The sequence below is a fragment of the Micrasema longulum genome, unplaced genomic scaffold (assembly GCF_059751315.1).
Source record: "Micrasema longulum isolate JH-2025_06_02 unplaced genomic scaffold, ASM5975131v1 h1tg000165l, whole genome shotgun sequence".
Classification (NCBI taxonomy): Eukaryota; Metazoa; Arthropoda; class Insecta; order Trichoptera; family Brachycentridae; genus Micrasema; species Micrasema longulum.
In genome coordinates, this window is record NW_028277370.1 from 90,438 (window position 1) to 115,003 (window position 24,566).

At 30.7% G+C, this 24,566-nt stretch overlaps 1 protein-coding gene across 2 annotated transcripts in view; it reads left to right on the forward strand.

Annotated features, from left to right (window-relative positions):
- The window catches only part of LOC148284021 (uncharacterized), a 37,812-nt gene that overhangs the window by 12,717 nt on the left and 529 nt on the right, over positions 1-24,566 (forward strand). For both annotated transcript variants that reach the window (XM_088242809.1, XM_088242808.1), the window contains exons 2-4: positions 12,902-12,968; positions 16,019-16,162; positions 19,687-20,353. In XM_088242809.1, the coding sequence (XP_088098935.1) occupies positions 12,911-12,968; positions 16,019-16,162; positions 19,687-20,353 (869 nt within the window). In that variant the 5' untranslated portion in view covers positions 12,902-12,910. The remainder of the gene's footprint in view (positions 1-12,901; positions 12,969-16,018; positions 16,163-19,686; positions 20,354-24,566) is intronic.

The following is a 24,566-nucleotide window of genomic DNA, read 5'->3' on the forward strand; positions in this document are numbered from 1 at the left end:
ATGGATTTCCACAAAACGCCAATATCGCATAAGCATGAAATGCGCCAAAAAGTGAAAGGAAATTTCATAGAAAGAAAAGCTCTAAATGCGTATGGAGAGAGGACCAGAACGCATATTCTCCCTCGCATAGTAAATAGACTCCCGGACGAAATAAAGAATAGTGATATGAATAAAAACAAAGTAAAATTGGTTTTAAAAATCTTTTTCTTAAATTCTAAGTTTAGTGTGTAAAAAAAAGGGGGAAACCAAACAATTTAAAACAGTGTCAAAAAAGTGTTTGCTTATTCTTTTTTATATATTTCGGTATCAAAAAAGACTTCATTTACTTGTGTTTAATTTTTTAAAACTTTTATTTTATTGATATATTAAAGATTTTTTATATTTTTATGTAAACATCATTATATTGTGTTACAAAAATGTTTAAAGAGAGAAACCCCTGCAAAAAACTGCTTTTTCAGTTTAGCGGGAATTAAAAAAATTGTTTAGAAAAATGCTTATGTAAGAAAAAATTCAATAAAAAAATATTTTTTTTAAAAATCAAACTCAAAAACTCGATCAATAGCTACTTTATAAAGCAAATTTAACAGGATTATATTAAAGGACCTGTGAAGTTAACGATGTTTGGTACTTGCAACACATGTTTATACTTTTTTAGCGTTGAATTTATAAATTAAAATTTTAATTGTTTTTTCTATCAAGTTGTGAAACATAATTTTGATTCTGCTTTTGAACATAATCGTCAAAAGTAAGGGTGTAAATCTGTCTATAAATAGACATGGTTTTAGCCTTGTATCTAAATGTCCTAAAGATTAAAATTATTAGACTAGACAATAAACCAAAACAACGTACCAGAAACGCCTTATAAATAAAGGAATAAAGTTGTTTGAAGAAATGCCAGCATACATGAAAAATAAGAAAAGCGCAAAAATATTAAATATTGAAAGTATATATGAAAACTTAGAAATCTCCACCAAAAACGGAAAATTAGTTATTGATGCCAAAATAAACTTTACGTAAAAATCTACTTACCTAAATAATAGCGTTAATAAAAACCGTCCTAAATCTTGCAAAAACAGATTTCAATTATACTACTTGACGCCGCAAACTAAGCATTCTCTGAGTTGGTGAAGCCCTATTAAAAATCTCACAATTCTTTTTTCGACGTTTTTCGCAAATATCTAGGTAACTCTTTCAATGGAGATCTCTTAGTTTGCTTCGAAAACCCTTATATATGTAAAAAATGCTACGTTAGAAATATTATAAGTAGCGAATATACGTAAGTGTACAACAGTGATAAATAATTGCTGCTCTTACTATAATGTGTCATTAATTTTGAAGATGTTTTTTAAATTGACCTAAATTTAAATTTACCGTCTTATATTTCACTTAAAGATTCTTCTTATCGTTTCTTTGAATCCCTTAAAATAAATATGTGTTGAAAAAAAAATGTTATTACTATTTTATTTTATTTTTACATCTGAGCATGTTTTTCATTCTTTATTTCCATTCTTAATTCTTAATTACTCTTACAAATTTTCTTCATTTTTAATATTATTTCCATTTGTAAATACTCACTACGAACTACAAACCTTAAAATATATTTTTTTCACTTAAATTTAAATTTTTAAACAACTTTCATTCATGTTTTCTTTTTCCTTCTCTTTTTTATACTTTCATAATTAACATTAGATGTAATTGCTTTTTAATATGGAAACTTCACTGGTCCATTAGAATTAAGTCCAATTGTGTAAAATATTAAACTTTGTAACTGTACTGTATGTTTCCTGAATAAAATAAAATAAAATAAAAAATAAAATAAAAAATAATGATTGAATAAGTATAGATGTAAATATAGTATTAGACTGTGTTAATCCCAGATTTTTATTTATTTACGGTTCCAAGAACCTTTTACATAATTACAATAAAACCAGTGAAAAAAAATACAACAAAAAGTAACATAATATTAAAAAAGAACAAAACATCGGGAAAAGTATACAGTGGTAAACAGTATTTATATATAAAAAAGAAAAATTACATCTGTAACAAATATAAATATTAACCTTTTTTAAAGAAAGGTAAATAAAAAAAATAGAATTTTATAAAAAAGAGGAAGAGAAGAAGAAAAAAAAAACGTGCTTTAAAAGGAAAGTTAAAAAGTTTACTTCATGGTTTATAAAAATATTAATATTAAACAATAATTCGTTTTTAAAATAATTATGCACACAAGAGTAAAGAGTTAACGCAAAAGTGAAGAACGAATCATTATTTGAATTTTATTTTTTTATTTTTTTTTACAAAACACAGCTCTTAATCATCAGCGGCGTGGTATAAAATAAATCTAAATCATCACTGTATTGATTTGCAAGTCGCTGCATGCGAATAATCGGTGAATTAAATGAATAATTAGTACCATGATGATGACTGTAAAACAAAATATTAAGTCTTGTTGGTCTATGTAGAATACGAAAGTTTATTAAAGTTAACAGTTCGGGGCAATCTATTTTATTATTTAATAATTCATAAATAAAAAAGAAGATCATTTATTGTCCTCCTGCTTGACAGTAATGGTAAATTTAAAGCAGTTATTAGGGATTTGTAATTTATTTCTGATACAGGTAGACCTAATTTAAATAGAATATATCTTAAAAACTATCTTAATAAAATAAAGTAAAATTAAACGTATATTTTAATATATTGACTGCCTTTATAAGTTTAACCCCGTTCTAAAACATTTGAAAACCATTCATCATCAGCTTAACTAAAATTGTTTTGTTTTTATTAACGTTTAAGTATTTCGATATTCATTAATCATTTCGCTTTGTGGTCAAATTTTACTAAATGACTTTATTAATGACGAGGGTTCTAAGTTGTAACCGAATGAATTGAATTCATAACTAATAATAATTGTTTTTGTACGAAGTGTTTCCTGGTTTCCGCAAAAAAAAATTTTTTTAATGATTTTTACCTATTTTCCTTATCAATCATAGCGTTCGATTAAATTTGTGGTTGTAACATTGATTACAAATGACCAGGAAATGGTTCGCAAATTCCAACACAATGATTTTTAATCTGGATTCTCAACTATGTTTATGTACGTATATGGCTAGTAATAACAAGGTAGAATCCGATCTTACCCATAAATTCTGGTTTAACTGGCTATGTACTTGTATTTTTATATGAATATACCTACATAATAAATAATTATATGGCAAACGTGTTGCTAAATACAAAGCATGTCGTACATTGTACCTAATCTATGAAGTTAGATTTTTTTTAAAGATCAAGGTCGAGTAAAGTTGTTTTTTTTATTTACTTTTGTATTAACTGTTTATGGGGATTTGAATAAAAATATCCCAAGTTATTGATTGTTGGGGTCATCTTCTCACCACATCAAGTGTCACCGGCGTTGGCAATAACTTCTAAAAAGGCCTCTCTGTCTTGCGCTGCCCGAAACAACTCTTCAACGCATCTCATTACAGTCCAGTCTCTTATGTTGCGCAGCCAAGACGTTTGCCTTCTGCCAGGTCCACGCTATGTCTCAATCTTGTCCATTAGTATAAGTTGGAGGGTTTTATATTTCTCCCCATGCAGGGTGTGTCCCAGACAATTGTCTGTTATAATTAGCTCTTCTCGGGACCTCTACATTGCTGGCCAAATCTGTCCACGGTATACAAAGCATTATTCTGTAAAGTTACATCTCGAATGCCTCCAATCGGTTCATAGTGTGTGCTTTCAAATTCCAGGTTTCTGAACCATATTACAGAACAGACCAAAACATAACATTTCACTATTCTCTGCCTATGTTTTGAATACAATTTATCATTGCGGAATGTGCTACGGGCCATTTCGATCCTGCATTTCACCTCCACATCTGGGTCTCCAGACTTTGTAATAATATTGCCCAGGTATTTAAATTGGTCCACCATCTCAAACAGTTCATTTTCTAGACGTAAAGTACGTAATGCTAGAGTAGTGTTCTCTGCCAAATGCCGTTCGCAACGTATTTTTTATGTTTTTTGTTTGTTTATGTATTTTCGCTTAATTTGTCTGTTGTTATTCAGGATAGGTTCATTCGTAGACACATTTTTCTTTTACGTACAACTGGCATTTAGCCAAAACGTTCAAAATATTGCATGTAACATAATATTATATCTTTATGGTTACCCACAAAGGTCCACGGTCGCGAATACAATGATAAGTTGGGAAAGTTATCTTCAATTGTCTATACAGTAAAATTTCGAATTTCCTGTATGACAATGTGTATATTTTTATGCAAATTCTAAATTATCTTCGTTAGTAACCTGTAATTAACTATGTTTTGAAAATAAATTTATTAAAATCATCGATAAACTTTTCATAAGGAAAATTCGATTTTACTTTAGAGGTAATTGAAGATAGCTCTGTTAACTTCATACAAGCCCTGGGCCCCGATTACCTGGGCCTGGTTTTCCGAAAATACCCTAAAATAATAAATATTATATCATTGTCGACTGTTTTTTTCTGTAAAATAAATAAATAATACATAATACTGTATTTCATGTTTCTTAAATGATGTTTTTTTTTACTATTTTGGATTGTATCAACTGTTTTTATGCATTGTCACAAAAATGGTTTCTTTTTACGTATGGTCCCAAAGAGTTTTTTTATATATCCTGAGAGCATAATATCTACTTCGTGTATTTTGATTTTTTGATAATAAAAATATAAAAAATAATTTCTCATTAAGATAACTCAATTGTGTTTGAAAAATATACTTAATAATTTGTTTTTTAAATGAGATTACATGTTTTTTTTTTTTGTTTTTAATTTTTTTAAAGAAAAATCCTTTATCAGAAAGTACCTTGTTCATAAATATTTCTAATACTTTTTGTTTTTTTTATTTTGAATCTTGATATAATGCACACGTACATATCGATATTTTTTATTCACTCAATGAAAAAATGGAAAGTTAGTTTAAGCTCAACGCTCGTAAATGAATTAATACGACTCTCAATATTATTATGGAGGCCAAATCTGTTGACCTTTCAATCCGCGTGCAAAATATAGCAGTCGGGAATTCAAGATCTTTTAGGTTCAATTTTTGCTATAAAAACTTTAAAACGCGTAACAATTAGGTAAAAACTTTGCCGTGCAACTTGCGTATTTATAATATTTTTAATCAGTACATATGTGAATTGTTTACTGTTTTTTAAATATTTTTTTTATTCTGTGTTTCTGCTCTCTTCAATATCCATATACAGTGTCCCAGAAATCAACGACAGTTATCAGAAAAATATTTTTTTTAAATTGGTAAAATACTTTTTAAATTTTAAGTATCGAAAAATAATTCGGAAAAACTGCCACCCTGTGATGATCTTCCAATTCCTGTGACTACAAATATTAACTTTTCTTATATTTTTTTTTGTTATGTAACCATGAATAACCTTTCTGTAAATTTCAGTTTAAAATTTAAATTTAAAATTTTAAAAATGGTTTATTATGGAAACCAGAACCATTCGAACCCGTAAAAAAGCACAGTTTTAATCGCAGACTTCGGGCGCACAGCGCACGGTATACAAATATAACTATTTTTGAAAAACACAAAACGTATCGACACAAAAAAAAATATTCTGATTCTCTGTTTAAAAAAAATAACAAAATCAGTTCAGTTTTGAGGTGCGGAAAACGGTAGAGCGAAACTTCAATTTTGTATATTTTAACAAAAGGTCGGACATGCAGTTGTCTTTTTCGCACAGTATCTGGGAGGCATCTGCAAGACAGTGACAGGAAAACAATGTTCGAACACCTATTTATCAAAATTCTATGTCCTCACAATAATTTATCTAAACCGAAACACAAAATTAATAATGTGTACATGTACATGTACATACATACATATCTAATTTGGACTAAATACAGTTATTGATATCAAACTTTTTATTGTGTTCATTTAATCTATTTAACAAGTACTCAAATCTTGCAATAGCAAAGCATTGCCGGGTTCAGCTTGAAAAAATCTACTTGGTAACATAAAAAATATTTTTATAAGTAATTTTGAATTCCCGCCAAAACGGTCATTGCATTGGCCACGCCCATAATACGTCACGATTTATGTTTATTTTCAACATTGTTCCTGACCGTGCAAATTATTTTAGAACATCGTCACGAATCTTGACGTCACAACTATCAATCCAAACATGTCGCGTTTTTCTATAGACATATTTTTTTGGAATTTCTTTTTTCAAGTTATTTGAGTATATATTATAAAAACATTTCTCCACTATATCCGTATTGACTTTGAAAATACAATTAATCAAGTTCCATGTCTTATATTTACATCGGTATTCGTAGCATGTGATATTTCCCTATTCACTATTAAACTAAGCAAAAAAAAACTGTTTTTATGCATCGTATTATCAGCGGTGTGATTTTTATTAAATTTTTGTATTTTTGAAATTACTTCGTGTTTGACGTCTAAAATTCTCTTCCCCTTCTTCTCAATGAGTTCTGCCGATTAGTCAGTTTACTTAACGTAATCTGGAAATATATCGCAACTCTCTTATCATTGGTTAATTCAGAAAAACTAATGACGTCATCAAAAGTAGTTCGTTTTTATTATTTTTTTCATCCGTTTTTAAGAAACTTCGCCACATAATTTAATGCTCCAATTTTAACCGCGCGTAAAAATGAATTTTCGTATCCAATTTCCTTATGGCTGAACTCTCTCGTTGCTCTCATATCACTTTGTTTTATTTTTTTTATATATATATATATATATTTGGACCCCTGTATTTAGTAGCCTTACTTGTCATGTTCAAGACTAAGGTACTCGAAAAAAATGTTTTTGTTTGTTTTCGGAATGGGATGTTCAATCACTGATTTTGGTTTATTACCTTAATGCGTCCAATCACCATTGTTGCCAAAGTTCAAGAACAATGGCTCGTGATAACTACTTTTAACTACAGTGTGGATATCTGTTAAGGATATTCCATCTTTTCTGCATTCTGCTTCAAGATTATGGCGGTGTAAACTAAAAAATGGGCTCTGAAATAACAGATGTTCGATACTCTGTGAAGAAATATCATTGCATGGACAATAGTCATCATTCCTTAATTTAAACCTAACTTCATATGATTTTTACATCATCTAGTCATCTAGGTTTGCCACTGCTTTGTCTTCTTTCTAGGGTGGTATAAAGAATTTTATTAGGGGTTCGATTATCTTTCATTTTGTGGACATGTCCCAACCATTGTAATCTTATTTTTATGAAATGTGAAATGCTGTGTTCACCATACAGTGCCTCTCATTTATGTTAAAATTGTCTCCTGCATTTGATTTAAAACACCGAATATCTTTTTCAATATTACGGATGAAACAATGTTGCATGAATGAGATTTTTCTTTTTATAAGATTAAAGTTTTACCTAACTTAAATTTTGCGATATCGTTTGTGTAATTTGAACAACATTTAACCTCGAACGTTCCCATAAGGCAACAATGACTTGATGTAAGAATTGTTCTGTGCCCAATACTCGAATATACTTGTAAGGTCATCGCAATCGTTTTTTCATCTCATATAGTACATTTAGCTTCCTACACACGTTCTTACGTCCTGACACATGCGCAAAATTTTTGTAGCAAATAAGTGTGTACACCACATGTTACAAATGTGCCTGCATTGCCTAGTCACATTTTTAATTGTCTTTAAGGTGATTCTAAACGAAAATATGAAATTAATTATTCATAGATGGCGCTTTTATAATTTTTAATTGAGAAATGTTATTTTTACGTTTGTTTTCAATGGGAATTTTACAAAACTTGGTTTGCGGAAACTTTACACTATATTGATTGTAACAAATACCAAAACAAAATAATTTTAGTCTTTTTCGTAAAATAGTGTACAAAACAAAAAATAACTTATCTTATTTAAATTTCAAATTTATTTCGTTTAACTTAATACTTAATAATGAGATAGTGAAAATGAAATTCGGTATGAACTAAAAAGATATTAACGTGGGTTGAATAGAAATTGGATTTTGCACCGAGTGCGAAACTTGTTTTTAACCAAAATGTTTCATAAGCTTCTTAAATTAGCTAGTTTCTGTAAACAAACTTCTAGTATTATTGTGCGGTAATAACAAATACGTCATGCAGTTATGCAGCGTGCACGACTGTTCCCATAGCTACATTTTGTTTTTGATGTCTATGTGAATGAAATATACAGTTCTGTCTGTAAAATACATAGAGCCAGAATCCCGGACAAGTGTTCCCGTCTCAGAACTCCTGAAAAATCCTGAAAACTGAAATCGAATAGAGATAAATCCCCGGAGACTATGAAATATTGCACTTTAACTGTTCATATAAAAACGTGGGTATATATTGTTACCTTTTTATTAAAAATAAATATTTAAAAATAATGTACTTTTTACCCGTGATCTCTGTGTGAAATATAATCAGAATCCCGGAGGAGTGGTTTCGACTCGATGGCTGCTTTCACGTGAAACTCCTGAAAAATAAATTGAAAGATGAAAAGTCCGCCCCGTATCGCAGTGGTCAACGCATTTGCTGACCATGTTTGAGGGAAGGGGGGGATTCCTGGAAGGGTTAAGAAGAAACATTTTTTATAGGGTTGTTTTACTCACTGCGATATTTCACTGTCGCTGGATAAGCACCCGAATCGTCTGATCACCCCGCCGTCATGAAACAGATGAACGAGATACGCATCATGTTATTCAACTTTGCGGTGGCCTACGCATCACCGTGTGTGGGTGGATGAAAGTTTTGATGATGGTACTTACATCTTATTTACAAAAATATTTTAATTCTTGATGTCATTATCGACGAGTTGTAAATAACCTACTTCTCCATAAAAAAAATAGAAAAATCTATTTGGGATAGAGTGGGGTTCGAATCTTCGACCTTCAATTTATAAGTCCTTGATACTACCACGGGACCACGACCCGCTCATATTTTCGATAATCGAACCTAATTTTCGTGTTATTTATATTTTTAAAATGGTATTCGTCTCTAGTTTGTATTCACCGAATTCACGTTGAATTTGTAAATATATTATGCAAACAGTTATTTTTTATTAGTAAAAATAGTTTTTTTTTTGTTGTAAAAACATATTCTATATATTTACAAAGTCTTTTTTTTTACATAAAAAACGTCCTTTTTTGCTATAAAAACATAACTTTTTTTTCGTAAAAACACATGTATTTATGCAGTCTTTTTTTAACGTTTAAATAATATTTTTTGCTCCACCTAAAAACTGTCTATTTTTGACGTAAAAACTGTATATTTTTGTCGTAAGAATAGTAGGTATTAATATTTTTATATAAATTCGTTTTTTCCATAATTATCATCATCACATTTCCGCACCTAATGGTGCATAGGGCACTGGATTGATACACCAATCGCAGCATATCTCGATCAATTTTGTTTTATGAAGATAAGGTCTTAAGCTTCAGGTACATGTCCAGGGACTATGAAATATTCTCGTGTGAAATACCCTTTTAAATAAATATTTCATATCAACCATGTCGGGAATCGAATTCGAGACCTCTTGCATAGTGGGCGAACGTGCTGACCACTACACCACGAGGCCGACATTATACAATACCATATCAAAAAAATAATTCATTCAGTTACCAGTCTAGACAAATAAATGGTGTGTATGTATTTTAAAGTAATTTTTGACCTTGCCAATTTAATAGCCAGGTACACAGAAGATGTAAAAAATATATTTACCTACCGAGTTGTTACATAATGTTGTTGAACCGGATCTTTTAGTTACACTGTCGAATTGCATGGGTATTATAGATTATTTAGCATCCATAATAAACTCACGAGTGTTGGTAGAATTCGTCTATTGTTTTTTTGTTAAACTACAACATGTCTTAATGTCCAATAACAGTGTCGAACACTGTCTTAAGTTCCCAAGCTTAAGAAAAATCACGTTTATTTTTTAAAATTTGACAGAAATAATTAACTTTTGTTGAGTAGCAAATGTATGTATGCGTTTGTCTACCACGCCAGAGGAGGTATTTCGATAGTATATTAACAAACAACGACTCAGCTCTCCGCTACGAACGGAAGCTAAGTCTCATTTACAATAATTATATTTAGCCTCTATTAATAATAATAATAATTTTAAGCTTTTCTTTAAAAATAAAGTGGATATAAAACAAACACCACATTTCACACAAATCATTTCATAAACCACACTCCTTATTAAAAACTATGAAGATACCACAAATGGAGTCATGTGTTAAACATATTCTCGTCACATTTTGTAGTCCTGTTCAGAAATTGTATCATATATATATATATATATATATATATATTATATTCAGAAAACATAGTCATACATAAAGAGTATTAAAAACAACGATTTTCTAACATAAAAAAACCAAACTAGTTTTCATAAATTATGCAAAAGATTTAAACACCAAATATGATAAAAAATAAGTAAATAATAAACTCAAGTGAGGAAAGAATAATTGTTAACATTTGCGTTTTCCAAGGAGGTTATCATTGGTAATAAATAAAAATACCGAATGCACACCCCGAGTCATCCACGCACACACACATAAAAGCACATATAAAACATACACAAACATTATACACTACATGCGGCACATATATGTAAATAGCACAAACCACTCAAGATGTACATACAGCAACTATCCCAAATAATCAACTCCAGGAAGAAATTTTCTGTACAAATGCAACGTGCAGTTAAAAATGTCTACAATTTCTTTTCATGGTCATGTCATACCATATATATGTGCTATAAACTATTTATTAAAATAAAAAAATCAAAAATGGCCCACGCTTAGACGTTGTAGCTTTGTGGGCATTTTTTCCAATTCATGTTATAGCTTAATTTAAGTGTATTTTTGTTATTATATTTCTATGTAAATAATATATGTATGGAAAAATAAACAAATAATTTATTTTTTTTAAATTAAATACTGAGTCCATTATGATTTCTACAGGTATGTCAAATGAATAAATTCGTGGTATAATTGTTTTTACAGGTTGGTATATAAAAAAGGGAATTTTATCTGGTATAGCGAAGAGGACAACGGAAACCAATATTTTTTAAAGGGTACGGCGAATCAACCATATTATTAAGAATTTTGAAGAGAAAAATTAAATCACATGTAAGACGCCATTTTTGGAGTGATTCCATATTAAAATTTATCAAAGATGCGCCGTAATCATTTTCAAAGTTACCGAAACGATATTCTAGGCTCCTTATAAATTTCTTTTGAATGTACTCGATTTGATTAATATATACATTATACTGAGGGGACCATTCTAATGAAGCGAATTAAACTTGACTACGCACATAAGTATAGTAAAAAAAATTGAGTGTATCTGGTGATGAGAATGGCTTGGAGATTCGTAAGATAAACCCTAGAAGTCTATACGCCTTATCTACTTTTGTATTTATGTGATCTCTAAATAAAAGCTTATCATCCATCAGTACACCCAAATCTCTCGCTTTTATTGAACGATTAACAATTTTCCCAGATAGTTTTTGTTCAAATACTATACTTTTTTCTTTCGGGTAAATGACAAGACAAGATATTTATATCTGATTGTCCTTGCAATAGCAACAGATTCTATCTAAGTCATCAGCGTATAGCAAAAAAAAATAGTTTTGAACTTATATCATTGATATAAATAATTAAAATATATTGTATTTTGTACGAAATTGGTACTGTGTTAGGTTTATTTTTTGTCGTTGTAATAATATCAATGTTCTTACACAAATAAAGCACTGTATGCACATCAATAAACTTAAATAAAATAAATAAATAAATTCACCAATACCTAGACTACACCGGGTAGGTAACGAGTTTAGTGAAGTTGATATATTTCGTCTGTCTTTATATACACGTAATTATAGGTTAAGTATTCGAAAGGCTATGAATCAATCTAAGTAACATATCTTAATGCTGTTCTTTATTTACTCAATTTTACAAAATGCTTATTTATCTTTTTTATGTATCTCTATAACAATACATATATTTATTTGTATGTGTATGTATATACATGGTGTTCTTTAAACCCTGTCACATCTGAAACCACAATGATCAGTATGAGCAAGAACACATATTGGCACATTAAAATACTTTTTTAGAACGAATAAAATTTAAAAAATAAAATATCAAAAAAAGCAAATGGTTGCTTACTTTTGCAGGTGTGAAAAGAGGAGGGGGAAGGGGGGAGTGTGACACTGCGCCGCGCTCCCCTCATTTCTCCCCTGCAGAAGTAAGCAACCATTTTTTTTTTTTAATGTTTTACTTTTAATTTTTTTTTTGTTCTTAATATTTTTAAAAATATGCTAATATGTCTTCTTGCCCGTACTGATCATCGTGGTTTTGGATGTGACAGGGTTTAAAGAACAACCTGTATAGTATATAAATGTGTGTACACATGTATGTATGTATGTGTATGTATGTGTGTGTATTTATGTATGTAAATATATTAAATATCTTTCTGTATATTCCCATACCTATGTGGGTATATTTCCTTATTTTTTACTTATTATTGTATCTTTTAGTTTTTCTTATGTTATTCTTAATTTATTTCTAATGTATGTATTTTATGTTACTTTAGTGTACTTTAATGTATTACCAATAAATGTCAAAGCCTGAAGGGCGTATAAATAATTTTTAAAAAATAAGTAAAATAAAATAATATTTAAAAAAACCACTGAACCTTCTCATGATGTTGGTGAAACTAAAGCAAATTATTTCACTGGGAAAAGCCTCAAAAACTTATATTCTTGTATCAGTTAGTCACATCAACATTATTTTCAGTATATCCAAATCTTTGTCGATAAATACTAATTTGTAATATAAATAATCATTGTTTTAAAAAATAATCATGTTTTATTTTTGTTCCAGATCAGCAGTATGCGGTCTCTTGTGTTCGTGTGTTTTTTTATGGTCATATCAACAAATGCATTTTCAAGTAAGCTATGCGATTTGTATATTATATTGCTTTCTATGTTCATAGGTACATCATGCTACCTGTACTCATTTTATATAAACCTGTATCATTTTATATAATCACTAAATTTGCTGAAAAATATTCAACTATTGCTGAAATGTATTATAATAATAATCACAAAAAAATAGTCCCTGGACTAGCACCTGAAGCGTAAGACTGATCATCTTACCTACATGTAACAAAAGTGATCAAGATATGCTGCGATTAGTGTACCAATGCAGTGCCCTATGCATCATTAGGTGTGGAAAGGGAATGAAGGTGAAAGAAGAATATGTATGCATATTAGAGATGAAATGGGTATCCGGTAATTATCCAGTATCTGACCTATACGACCTAATTTACTATCCGGCCGGATGTCGGATAGTATCTCAATATCCGGCATATAGAGATGAGAATAAAATCAAATTGATACGATTTCTTCATATTTTTATAATCCAATTCTACAAATCATTTATATTTTGTTAACTATTTTGCTTTTTAAGAGTCATTGTCGACCTAACAGACACGACTTTCTACTTTTTTCATTACTTTGATATAAATTACCACTATATCACTCAACTGTTTTATCTGCATAAAGTACCACACCTTTTCGCACATAAATATTTCAAAGCTAGCTCCACCTTTGTGTAATCTCATCACATCACTGTGTAATTCTGTTATAATTACTGTAGGTAATTAGTTATGTATTTCTACACATAAATAATTATAAATAACTATTATAACCAGACTTCACAATAATTCTTATAATAGGGTATTTTTGTATTTTTTTTAAACAAAGGGATATTCATAGTGCGAATTGTTTGAGAGGGAGAGAAATTTTAAAATAAACAATATTTCTTATTTTAGTAGTTTTTAAATAACAACTAGCTTACCCACGGCTTCACTCGCGTGGATTTAGGATAAAAATAGTTAATTAATTAGTTTTGTTGTTTAACACTTACCATTTTCCCGATTACACATATTTTAACGAAATGAAAAGTAGCCTGTATCGATTGCCGGTCTTGCCAGACATCGCTACGCAAAAAATTTAACATTCGTTAGTCTATGGCGACGTAGCGTCGTTATTCTGTTTTAATATAATTTATTTTGCCACTAAAAATTTTCCAGAGGGAGTGATATTTTTTCAGAATGAAAAGCAGCTTATGACACTTTTTAACTCTCCGGCTATCTTTATGCAAAAAATTACATCGGTTGGTCGCTCCGTTGCGGTGTGGATGAAACACTAACAGGCAAATCTTTCATCCAGAATTTCATCTGGTCCCCCACCAGATATATTTAGTCCGGAAAATTGCGAATTTTGCGATTTTTTGTTTTAAAGGTGGACAGACTTAACATTTTGTCTGTGAACACAAATAGCTCTAAACTTTTTTGTTTAAAGCTATTAACTCGTTCCCTTCCTGCTTTTTAAACGATAGCTAAGAATTTTAGCTAAAATTTCACTCTTTAGAATTACATTTAGGTGAAAAAGCTTCTTTACAATCTCAAAGCTTTATTTTGTTTTATTTCTAGCATCATGTTGATATAACAAATACGGCTTGAGATATTTAAGTTTCCACAAATCCATAGAACTGCAAAAACTTCTGCCCCTAGTAAAACAAATACAAACACAAAAACCAAAAATCAATAAAGTTTAAATAATTATCATTTTTAACTACCAACGTATTGGGTGATTGCTCACAATAAATCAAATTTTTTTAAATGGCAAAGCAACCATTTTATTTATTTTTGGACCACTTCATTTGGACTTTTTCTAATAGTGAGTTATTAACAACTCGTTGAAAATGACTCCAAAATCGAAATATGTTGATAAATCGTAAAAACGCAAATACTTATTTTCAATTTAAAAAGAGAAAAATTTCTCTTGTCATACGTGTTTTGGGTATCAAATAATATAATACAGGAAAACCTTTTAAATAAATCATTACAATTTCAATTATAATTTGTATTAAACAATATTGTTTACATCAATATTTGAAATAACTGAGTCTATTATTTTACACCTTTCTCTTTTCTATTGATGTTTTTCAATTAAAATCAGTATTCGTCGTAAAATTTTGACATCTTTTGTTTAACTTTTTGGTAGCATGTTTTTTAATGTAATTAAAATAATATGATTGGCTTAGGACAGCATCCCATACTGGAATCAATATTATATATGAATATGAATAATTGATTAGTGAATTCAAAGTTACGATAGTGCTCCAGTAATCATGACCATCACAATTTGATTTTATGAAAGGTGTGTTTTACACTGCATTGTTGGAATAATTATTACTGTGCATCCAGTTATGCAAGAGTTATTATTTATTTCCGCGTAGAAGTTCATAAACTTATGAGTTAATAATCACACTACAGTGGTTATTACGATACACTCCTGAGCAAATATACACATATTTACATATTAATGCATATATTATAACAAACTGCTTCTTAGATTCCGCTATTGTGACCACTAGGGGATCTACTCACACTTTAAATGCATGTTTTTTTTGTTATTATATTAATTACAAGTTTCTAGAAATTTTCAAAGAAAATCTACTTTCAGATCGGCAATAGAAGGTACTGGTTTTATACAAATATACACATTTTCATACATAAATATAGATTTTACTTTATATCGACTCGATATGTACAGATGAAGATAGCGTTTGTAATCGCAGCCGTGATCTTAACTGAAACCTTACTTCTTCTAATGCCTTCTTATATTACTCTAAATTTTTAAATCAGACAGTTTAATATTATGTAGTTTTAGCTTAGTTAGAATGTAAATTTAATTACAGAATTCAGTTCAATCCATTACACCATAGAAGCCGTCATTTTGGCACACGTTATATCTTCATGTTTTTTTTTTTTTATTACTTTTATGGGTGCAGACCTTAATTTTAAAAAATATTACATTTAATTTACTGTCTCTTCTTTTACTTTATTTATTTTGGATTTCTATTTTTGTTATTGTTTCGGGATTCTATTAATACTTCCTTTATTTTTAATAATAAATTTCTTAATTACAGAATATGGCAGATCCTGTAAGGACATCGGCTGCCTCAACAGTGAAGTGTGTGTGTTGGTAGAGGATCCCTGTAGTTACGGAAGGACCTCGGACTGTGGGATGTATCCTACATGTAAGAGGAAGACAGCTGCGGATGGTGGAGGGGGTAAGAAAACTTTATTTATCATTTTGTTTTACTCTATTTTATTTTTATTTAATCACAACATAATACATTCATTTATAGGTACAGAGACACAGCTTATAGTGACACAATCAGAAATGACAAATGCACGATGAACTTGCTCCGAATCGTTAGAAAATCCGTGCTGAATCGGGATACATATAATGCATTCATAAACATACATATACATGCACGTAAATACAAACAGACATACATTTATATATTCTTACACGAATAGACATCTAAATATTATAATTATAATTTATTTATTTAAATATTATCTTTATCCATACATATAAAGGAGATAAACCAAATATGGAAAAACTTCGGGGAAAAAAAAAAAATTACTTTAATTAAATTATTTATTAAAAATATTGTTTTTTATTGGGAATGTGTGTTGTTTTGTAACATAATATCATCAAAATATTACAATAAACGAATTTTTAAAAAGGGCTCCCAATGTGGGGATACTTAGAATTTTAGTTTTTCATGCATGACATTTGAAATCGATATAATCGGCCCCCAAACACTCAATATGGTACCTATGACGACAGGCTTTGCACTGGATTCACTTATTACCTTTGATTTCATGCCTTTTCTCAAAATTATTTTTTTCTTTTGAAAGCCTTCCAGTTCTGTTTGTTGAGATTCTAGAACCTGGATACAACCTGGGAAATTAAAAAAAAGTTTATTTTACTAGAAACAATGTTCCTAATTTCAGACAACACTTCATATTAGGGTCCCCCAAATATTCTATATTAGGAAATGATTGATTTTAAAACAAAATCAGTACAAACAAATATATTCACAAAAATAAATCTACCTTAATTTTGTTTTAAAACATAATGAAAACATAAAACCTTAGACTGTAATATTGTCGATCAGTAAAAAAAATATAATTTGGTGGAGAAAATCAATCGAAAAATAATAAAATTTACGTCAATATCAAAACAGAAATGCACAAAAGCCTAATCACTATCTCTGAAGCTTGTAATGCATCTGGCATCCGGGCTGTTCTTAGATGTGTTTTCTCGGTCGTTGGGGAAGCCGGTACGCTGGGTTATAGTGAGCGGTCTCTCTTAGTTTTTGAGAAACTCCGTCGTCTCATATTGGGGACGTATGCCAACATTCGGTACATCTCCTCTAATAATTGGACATCTTCATATAAATCCATCACTCAAATGAACATTTTTGTCACCTGCATTGCGATTCTGAATGCTCTTTAGGGGGTAGAGATAGCGTTGCAAGCACGTAATCTACGTTTGAAATCGAAATCAAAATCACACTGTTGGTGGCAGTGTTGTGCGCACATCCATGGTAACACATTGCACATCCTATAAAATGGAGTCGTAACTCAAAAAAACAGAATTTCTAAGATTGCCTAAAAAATAAAATAACGTGGTGTCTCAAACAATTGTTTCTGTATTCTTTTTTTTCTTTTTATTTTTTAAAGCAATGCGGATGTGTATTTATTTAGATTTGTCTCAAAAATTTCGTTACGTTTTTCAAAGAAAATCACGATTTTCATTTTTAAAAAGTAGTAGAATCAATTATAGGATATGGCGTAAAGTCGTGGATACATTCAACTCAACCTATTTAAATAATCCAGGGTCTACAGTACTCTATAGTTAAGAGGATTGTACCAGCAGAGATTTACAGACAAAGAAATGCTAGAGTTCTCATGTACAAAACACTTAAGACTCTGCCAGTTTGGGGATTACTGTGACTTTGCATCATTTTAGAACAATTTAAAAATAATAATTTCAAAATTCCTCTCAAACATAACCATAATACACGCTTTACGTATAATGATAGTTAAGTAGTTCCAAAAATATGTAATCAGCAACTAACTAGCATTTTCAATTTATTGCCAAAAGAACTTAAATTTAACACGCAAGCTAACAAGAGCAAAATAAGGGAGTGGCTACTCGATCAAAAGTTTATAAATGAGTAGTTATTACACTACCTTATGCGTACAAATTTGTATTTTTATTTTTAATGTTTTACATATTTTCTTTCTCGGGTTTGAAAAAAAACAATTTATTTGTATCTATACAACTGATCTTTCCGGCTGCTGATTATATCTGAAAATTAATTATTTTATAAATTTAGGTGATATTATATAAGTTAGTATTAATAAAAATCTCCACCAACAAGTCACAGAAAGTGGCGTGGTGGGATTTTAGCTACTGTAAAATTAATCTAAAAAAAAAAAACTAAATTGCGAAAAAAATATTTACGTAAATAAAAAAAATATTAAGAAACAGAGACACGCTAATGGTAAATACTTGTGTAAAAAATCACTGCTCTTGTAACAAAAAAAATACTAGTACATACGAGTATATTATAGTAATATGCAGATGCCACTCTTGAAATATTTTTACCAAAATTATTTATCTTTTTTGGCGGCCTCCGCAGTGTAATGGTTAAGACACTTGACTTAAGAACGAAAGGTTCCGTGTTCGATTCCCGATGAGAACACATAAATAAAGTTGGATTTTTCTTAAGCCAAACTGTGTTTTAATTCACCACTGTAATTGGGCCTCCGGCCTGTTGTGGTGCAAAAAAAATGTTACAAAAATGGTCCCTGGACTGGTACCTGAAGCGTAAGACTGATCATCTCACCTTCATGTAACAAAAATATGGTCAAGATACGCTGCGATTGGTGTACCAATGCAGTGCCCTATGCACCATTAGGTGCGGAAAGGGAATGATGATGATGAAATGATATTTCTATTGATTTGGACTTCGACATTCAAATTACGGTTAACGTTAGGAAGAACATTTCTTTTGAAACTCATCTTAAAACCGCAAATGTGTAAGTTCTCAGACTTGAGATATTGCCAATAAATTAAGAAATCTTTTTTAAACTCAAACGTCAAATTTCGTATCATTAAATCGCCCAGGAATATGGTTCTTAGTGCAAACAGACTTCTGTCTAAATATATTTTATATGAAATTTCCTAGAAAATATTTTTAGAACTTAAGCCAAAGATATAAGCCAATAATGTACCACAAAAAAAAATTCATTAAAAAGTTTGTCCAACATACAAATGTTTATCAATGCGAATATTGTTTATTTTTAATATACAAGTGTATTTATGTGTTAAATTACAATAACAAATCACAAGCCGGGTAAATGTCTAGACTCCCACTTTTCTTCTCAAAAATATTCTCCGTCTCTGCCGTAATATAAAATGTTGATCTTGATATCTCCCTAGAGTGTGGATTCCAATCATGAACTAAAAACATGTTGGTTAACATTATTTAATTCTAGTTCCTGCGCCATTGATTTCGAGTTTCTCCTTATGTTTGTAGACAAATCATGAAATTTATTTACGTTTATATCTATGTTCAAGTGATCACTTTACTCACTGCGAAATATTCACCATTGTTCATTTGTTTTAGTTCAGTGGTAAAAAATCTTTTTTTTTTAAATAGACCTTGTTACATCGATGCCACACAAGTGTTAATAAATGTTAAACTTTTCCTAATTGCGTTTTTTTTAGAAACTCACAACGAACCGGCTGCCAAACCGACAACGCCGAAACCGATCGCGGAACTCAAGCCCCAACCGCAACCGCCGAGGTACGACGACTCCGCCCCCAACTACCCCCCGCCCGCGCCGCCCAGGGGCTCTTCCTACGGCAACACCCACGGCGGAGGCAGCTACCCCAGCAACGGAGGAAGCAACTACCCCAGCAACGGAGGAAGCAACTACCCCAACAACGGAGGTTCTAGCAGCGGTAGCTTCCCCAACCCATTCTCAGCTTTCGGATTTGGAAGCAATACCGGTGGAAGCGGAAGCAACGGTGGGAACCCACTCACTTCCATCCTGTCGAACTTCCTCAGCAACTTCACCAAAGGAATTCCTTCCTTCAACCCGTCGTTCACGAGGCCAGGTCTGATTGAAAACAACAGGAATTCTAACCCGTCCAATCCCTACGGAAACCCTTCAAACCCTTACGGCAATCCATCCAACCCCTATCCGTCCTACCCTAACAATGGACAAGCAGGCCAGGGACAATACTACCCTTCGTACCACCAGCCCTCTAACTCCCAAGCCGGTCAGCCGACCCAGCAGAACGGATACTACGCCAAGAACTACGGGCAGAGCCACGCTGGGAAAAATGTTGCCACCACAAGAAGCCCATCGCTGTTCGGATGGCATTTTGGGTAATTTCTGCATTATATTTGAGGTGTTGGCGCACTTGAAATGAAGTTTTCAGTTAATTTTTACTTTTAATACACCGCTTTTGTGATTTGGCTTGTATTTTCGTATATTAAACTGCATGATGTTAATTTTTATTATAATACTACCCTGTAGTTTTGTTCCTATATTTTTCCTAAATATTTCATCGTCGGGAATTTTAGAAGCTGTAAAGTACAAAGTGAAAAAAAGCAGAAAATAAATCGCGTTTCGTGATTTTGTTCTTCATAGGCTAAAACAAAAAATATTTTCTACTAAAAATTTAATATCACAATTTCCTTATGCATAGGGCTCTGCATTGGTTCACTTGCAATGTATGATGATCATTTGATACGTTCAGGTAAGATGTTCAGTCTTACGCTTCAGAACCAGTCCAGGGACTATGAAATATTGCAGTAAAACTTTCTCTTTTAAATACGTAACTGGTGTATACCCTTTGGGGAATCGAACACGTGACCTCAGTCATTGTAGGCTTAACCTGTAGTCAAATAAGAGATATACTAATTTCCGCTCTATTTACTTATTCAATGTTTTCACCTGAATTTAGTCATTTAGTCAAAAACATTTATCCAAGATTCCGATTCTAATTCACACCTAGAAAAGGGTAATGTCACATACTACGAATACTAATAAAAATATGTGAAAGGACATAGAAAACAACAATAGTATTTTTTAAATCAATATGGATGTTGTTGAGAAAGGTTTTCATGGGTAACTTTTAAAATTAAATTGTTAAAAAATATGTGTCCACAAAAACACGACGTATTTGGCCTTGACATTTGTGACGTCAAGATTCGGGACGATGTTCTATTTAATTTTAAACGGTCACAAACAAAGTTCAAAGTTTATCCGATTCGTGACGTATTAAAGACGTGGCCAATGCAATGGACCGTTTTCGTGGGAAATCAAAATTATAAATTAAAAAATATTTTTTTAGCTACTAACAGTTACAATTTATTTTTTTTACTGGTCAATATTTCATGGATTAATTTAAAATCGTGATATTTCCCTGTTGTATTTTTCATTCTGCCCGGGATAAAAAATTAATGTGTTCAGGCAAAATTGTGAAGAAATGTGAAGAAAAGCAATTGACACTCAAGTTTTTTACAGCATTTTAAATATTCCGCCGACGATATATTTTATAGCACTAAGATTTTTTTTAATATAAAGAAGTTTATACCAAATATTTTAGTTTTTAATTACAAATTATCGTCAGGCCAACGCCCAAGTCAGAAATCTGCCAGCTTTTGAGATATCATCATTATCTTTCCCCTTTTCCGTACCGATTTGTGCATAGGGCACTGTATTTGTAAAGGTATTAATGGCAGAGCCTTGAACATTGTTTGTATTACATAAAAGTAAGATGATAAGTCTTACGCTTCAGATTCCAGCCATTGGACTATGAAATATTGCAGTGTAAAAACACGTTTTTAATTAAACATTTTATGTTAATTTTGTCGAGAATCGAACCCGAGACCTTACGCACTGTAGGTAAACGCACTGACCTTAGATTATGAAGCGTTTTAAACTTTAAACATCAATAGCACTTTACAATAACATTTTTTGATGATATGTGATTCTGAAACTCACCTGACTTGCGGATTTATTTTAACAAATAAATATGAAATTATAGATTAATTACAAAAAAAAATAATTAAACTAAGTTACATTAAATTCAGTGAATATCGAAAGTGGGATGTAATAAAATTGTTATATTATTATATTTGGAATATTAATTTATTCACTAAATTTCAAAACTTTTTTTTATGTTATATTTAACATAGTCTTGTAAAAATACATAATAAATAAATATATATAATCGGTAAGAAGATAAATATTTTTAGCTGTAAGCAATGAAGAAGTTCAGTGCTAGTAGATATCGGATATAAAAAATGTTTTCTTACTCGCGGTAATAATTAGAGCATTTAATTGTACGGAAAAATTTCTCGAAATTTTTTTTCGAAATGAAAATGAACTACTTTAAATGACATCACAAGTTCTTCTAAATCAATTCACCAATCAGGACAACTCACTGAAAAGAATTAGTGGCGTCATGAGTAATTAAAAAATAGCAATCCTTCTAAAAAATTGTAGCGATAATAATAGGGCACATAAAAAAAAAAAAAATTGTCTTAGTTCGATAGTCTTACCAAAAAAATAAATTGGAAATCCACTGAACTTCATCATTAACAAACCCACATTTATATTAAATTTATTCATAATATACAATAATAATAATTGCAATAATTACATGCTGCATGTCAATTGTATCTCTAATACATCATTAAATTAATTGTACGCTTACGAATATAATTCCTTTCTGTTTTACACATTCTTGTTATATTTTTTATTTTAACCACTAATATTTTTTCGCTGTTGCACTTTTAAATAAATTATTTTATCAATGTTTTTATTTATTATTTAACCCGTGATTCTGTTAAAAGATTTTTGTTTTTTAGAAAAAATAAAAATTTACGTTCTTATTTGGGCCATTTTCAACTAGTTTTAAATAGCTCACTATTAGGAAATGGGAATCAAGTTGGGGTAGAGTGGGATTCGAATCACGGACTTTCGAGCCGTGAGTCCGAGACACTAGCCACGGGACCATAACCCAATCCTTTTAAGATGTTACACCAAACAGTTTTGAAATTCGCTTGTTAATTCTACATATCTTCGTTGCGCCTGCAATATGTACTGAGTGATTTTTCTTTTTTTTAATTTCTCATTAAGATTAAACAATTTTATTTTCAAAAAACATACTCAAATATTCTATCAAAAATTCGATATTGTGTTTTTCCCTTTTGTTATTAACAAAAAAATACGTTAAAAATCCGCCATTAAAAGTTGCATTTTTTATGTTACTTAACAGGTATTCCCGGCTCCACCATGATATAAATAGTAATTAAAAATATATCAATTATTTTACAATAATTCATTTTAAAATCTAATTTGGAAGACCCGTCACAAAATGTATGTTTGATTGAGATGACACCTTTTTTTTATTTTTGTATATTAAGGGTTTGTTTTACACGCTTTTATATTACAAATATACATATTACCTTTTGACAGTCACTATAAAATATTGAGCAGGTTTTTTTTTTTTTAATTGAATTTGTTCATTGCTCAAAATTTGTTGCAACAGAGAGGGAAAACATTTTTAAAAAGGGAATTTGGAAGTCTTGCCATTTACATGGCTTACCTGTCATTGGCTGATTTAAGTGGCCACTTTACAACTGTAAAATTCACCATTTTGCCCATGTTCAAACATTCACATTTCCTTAACTCTTCCATCTTCCGACTTTTATGAAGTAAAAGAGCTGAAACCTTTATCGTGTGGGTGAGATTCATTCGGCGAACATTTGGACATACTAAAAAACATTGTTGAATTTATTAACTGGTTTAAAAAGAAGTATAAACATTGGAAAATTGTTTAAAGGCGTTGCCTAGTTGGTAAATTGGTTCAGCCGGATGAATCTCACCCACACGATAAAGATTTAAGCTCTTTTGCTTCACACAAGTTAACAGATGGAAGAATTGAAGAAATGTGAATGTTTAAACATGGGCAGAATGGTAAATGTAGAAGTGTGTCAAATAGCAATTTAAACCAGCCAATGACTGGTCATAAGCCCTGTAAATGGCTAAACTTTCATATTCCTTTCTCAAATATGTTTTTCCTCTTTGTTGCTACAAATTTAGACCTTATAATTTCCTAGGGAGGAAATCCAACCTGTCTGCAAATATTTGGACATACTCAAAACATTGTTTGATCTTTTTTGTTAATCATGGTTTACGGGAAAAATTTAATGTTCGTTCTGCGAACTAATTGGAACGATCGGGGGATCCTTAGTTTTTAATATAGTGTTGTGAGTGTGGGAAACTCTTTTTGTTTATTCCTAATCAATGAAGTAATCTACAATCAATTTGTAGTCACAAAGTTGTTTTACCGGCAGGACATTAGAGAATTTTAAATATACACCTTCGCCCATATATTCCATCTCACGGATTATGCTCTTCGGTACGAACCCCTTTTATGTGTGGGTTATTGCCTTCCGTGCCTTCATAATCTAACGGACTTTTGTCATGATCAGCGTGATGCTACTGCCGAAAAATATAAAATATTCCCTTCTCTAAAATGTTCTTTATCACTTTTGTAATATATATATTTTTAATTATTAAACA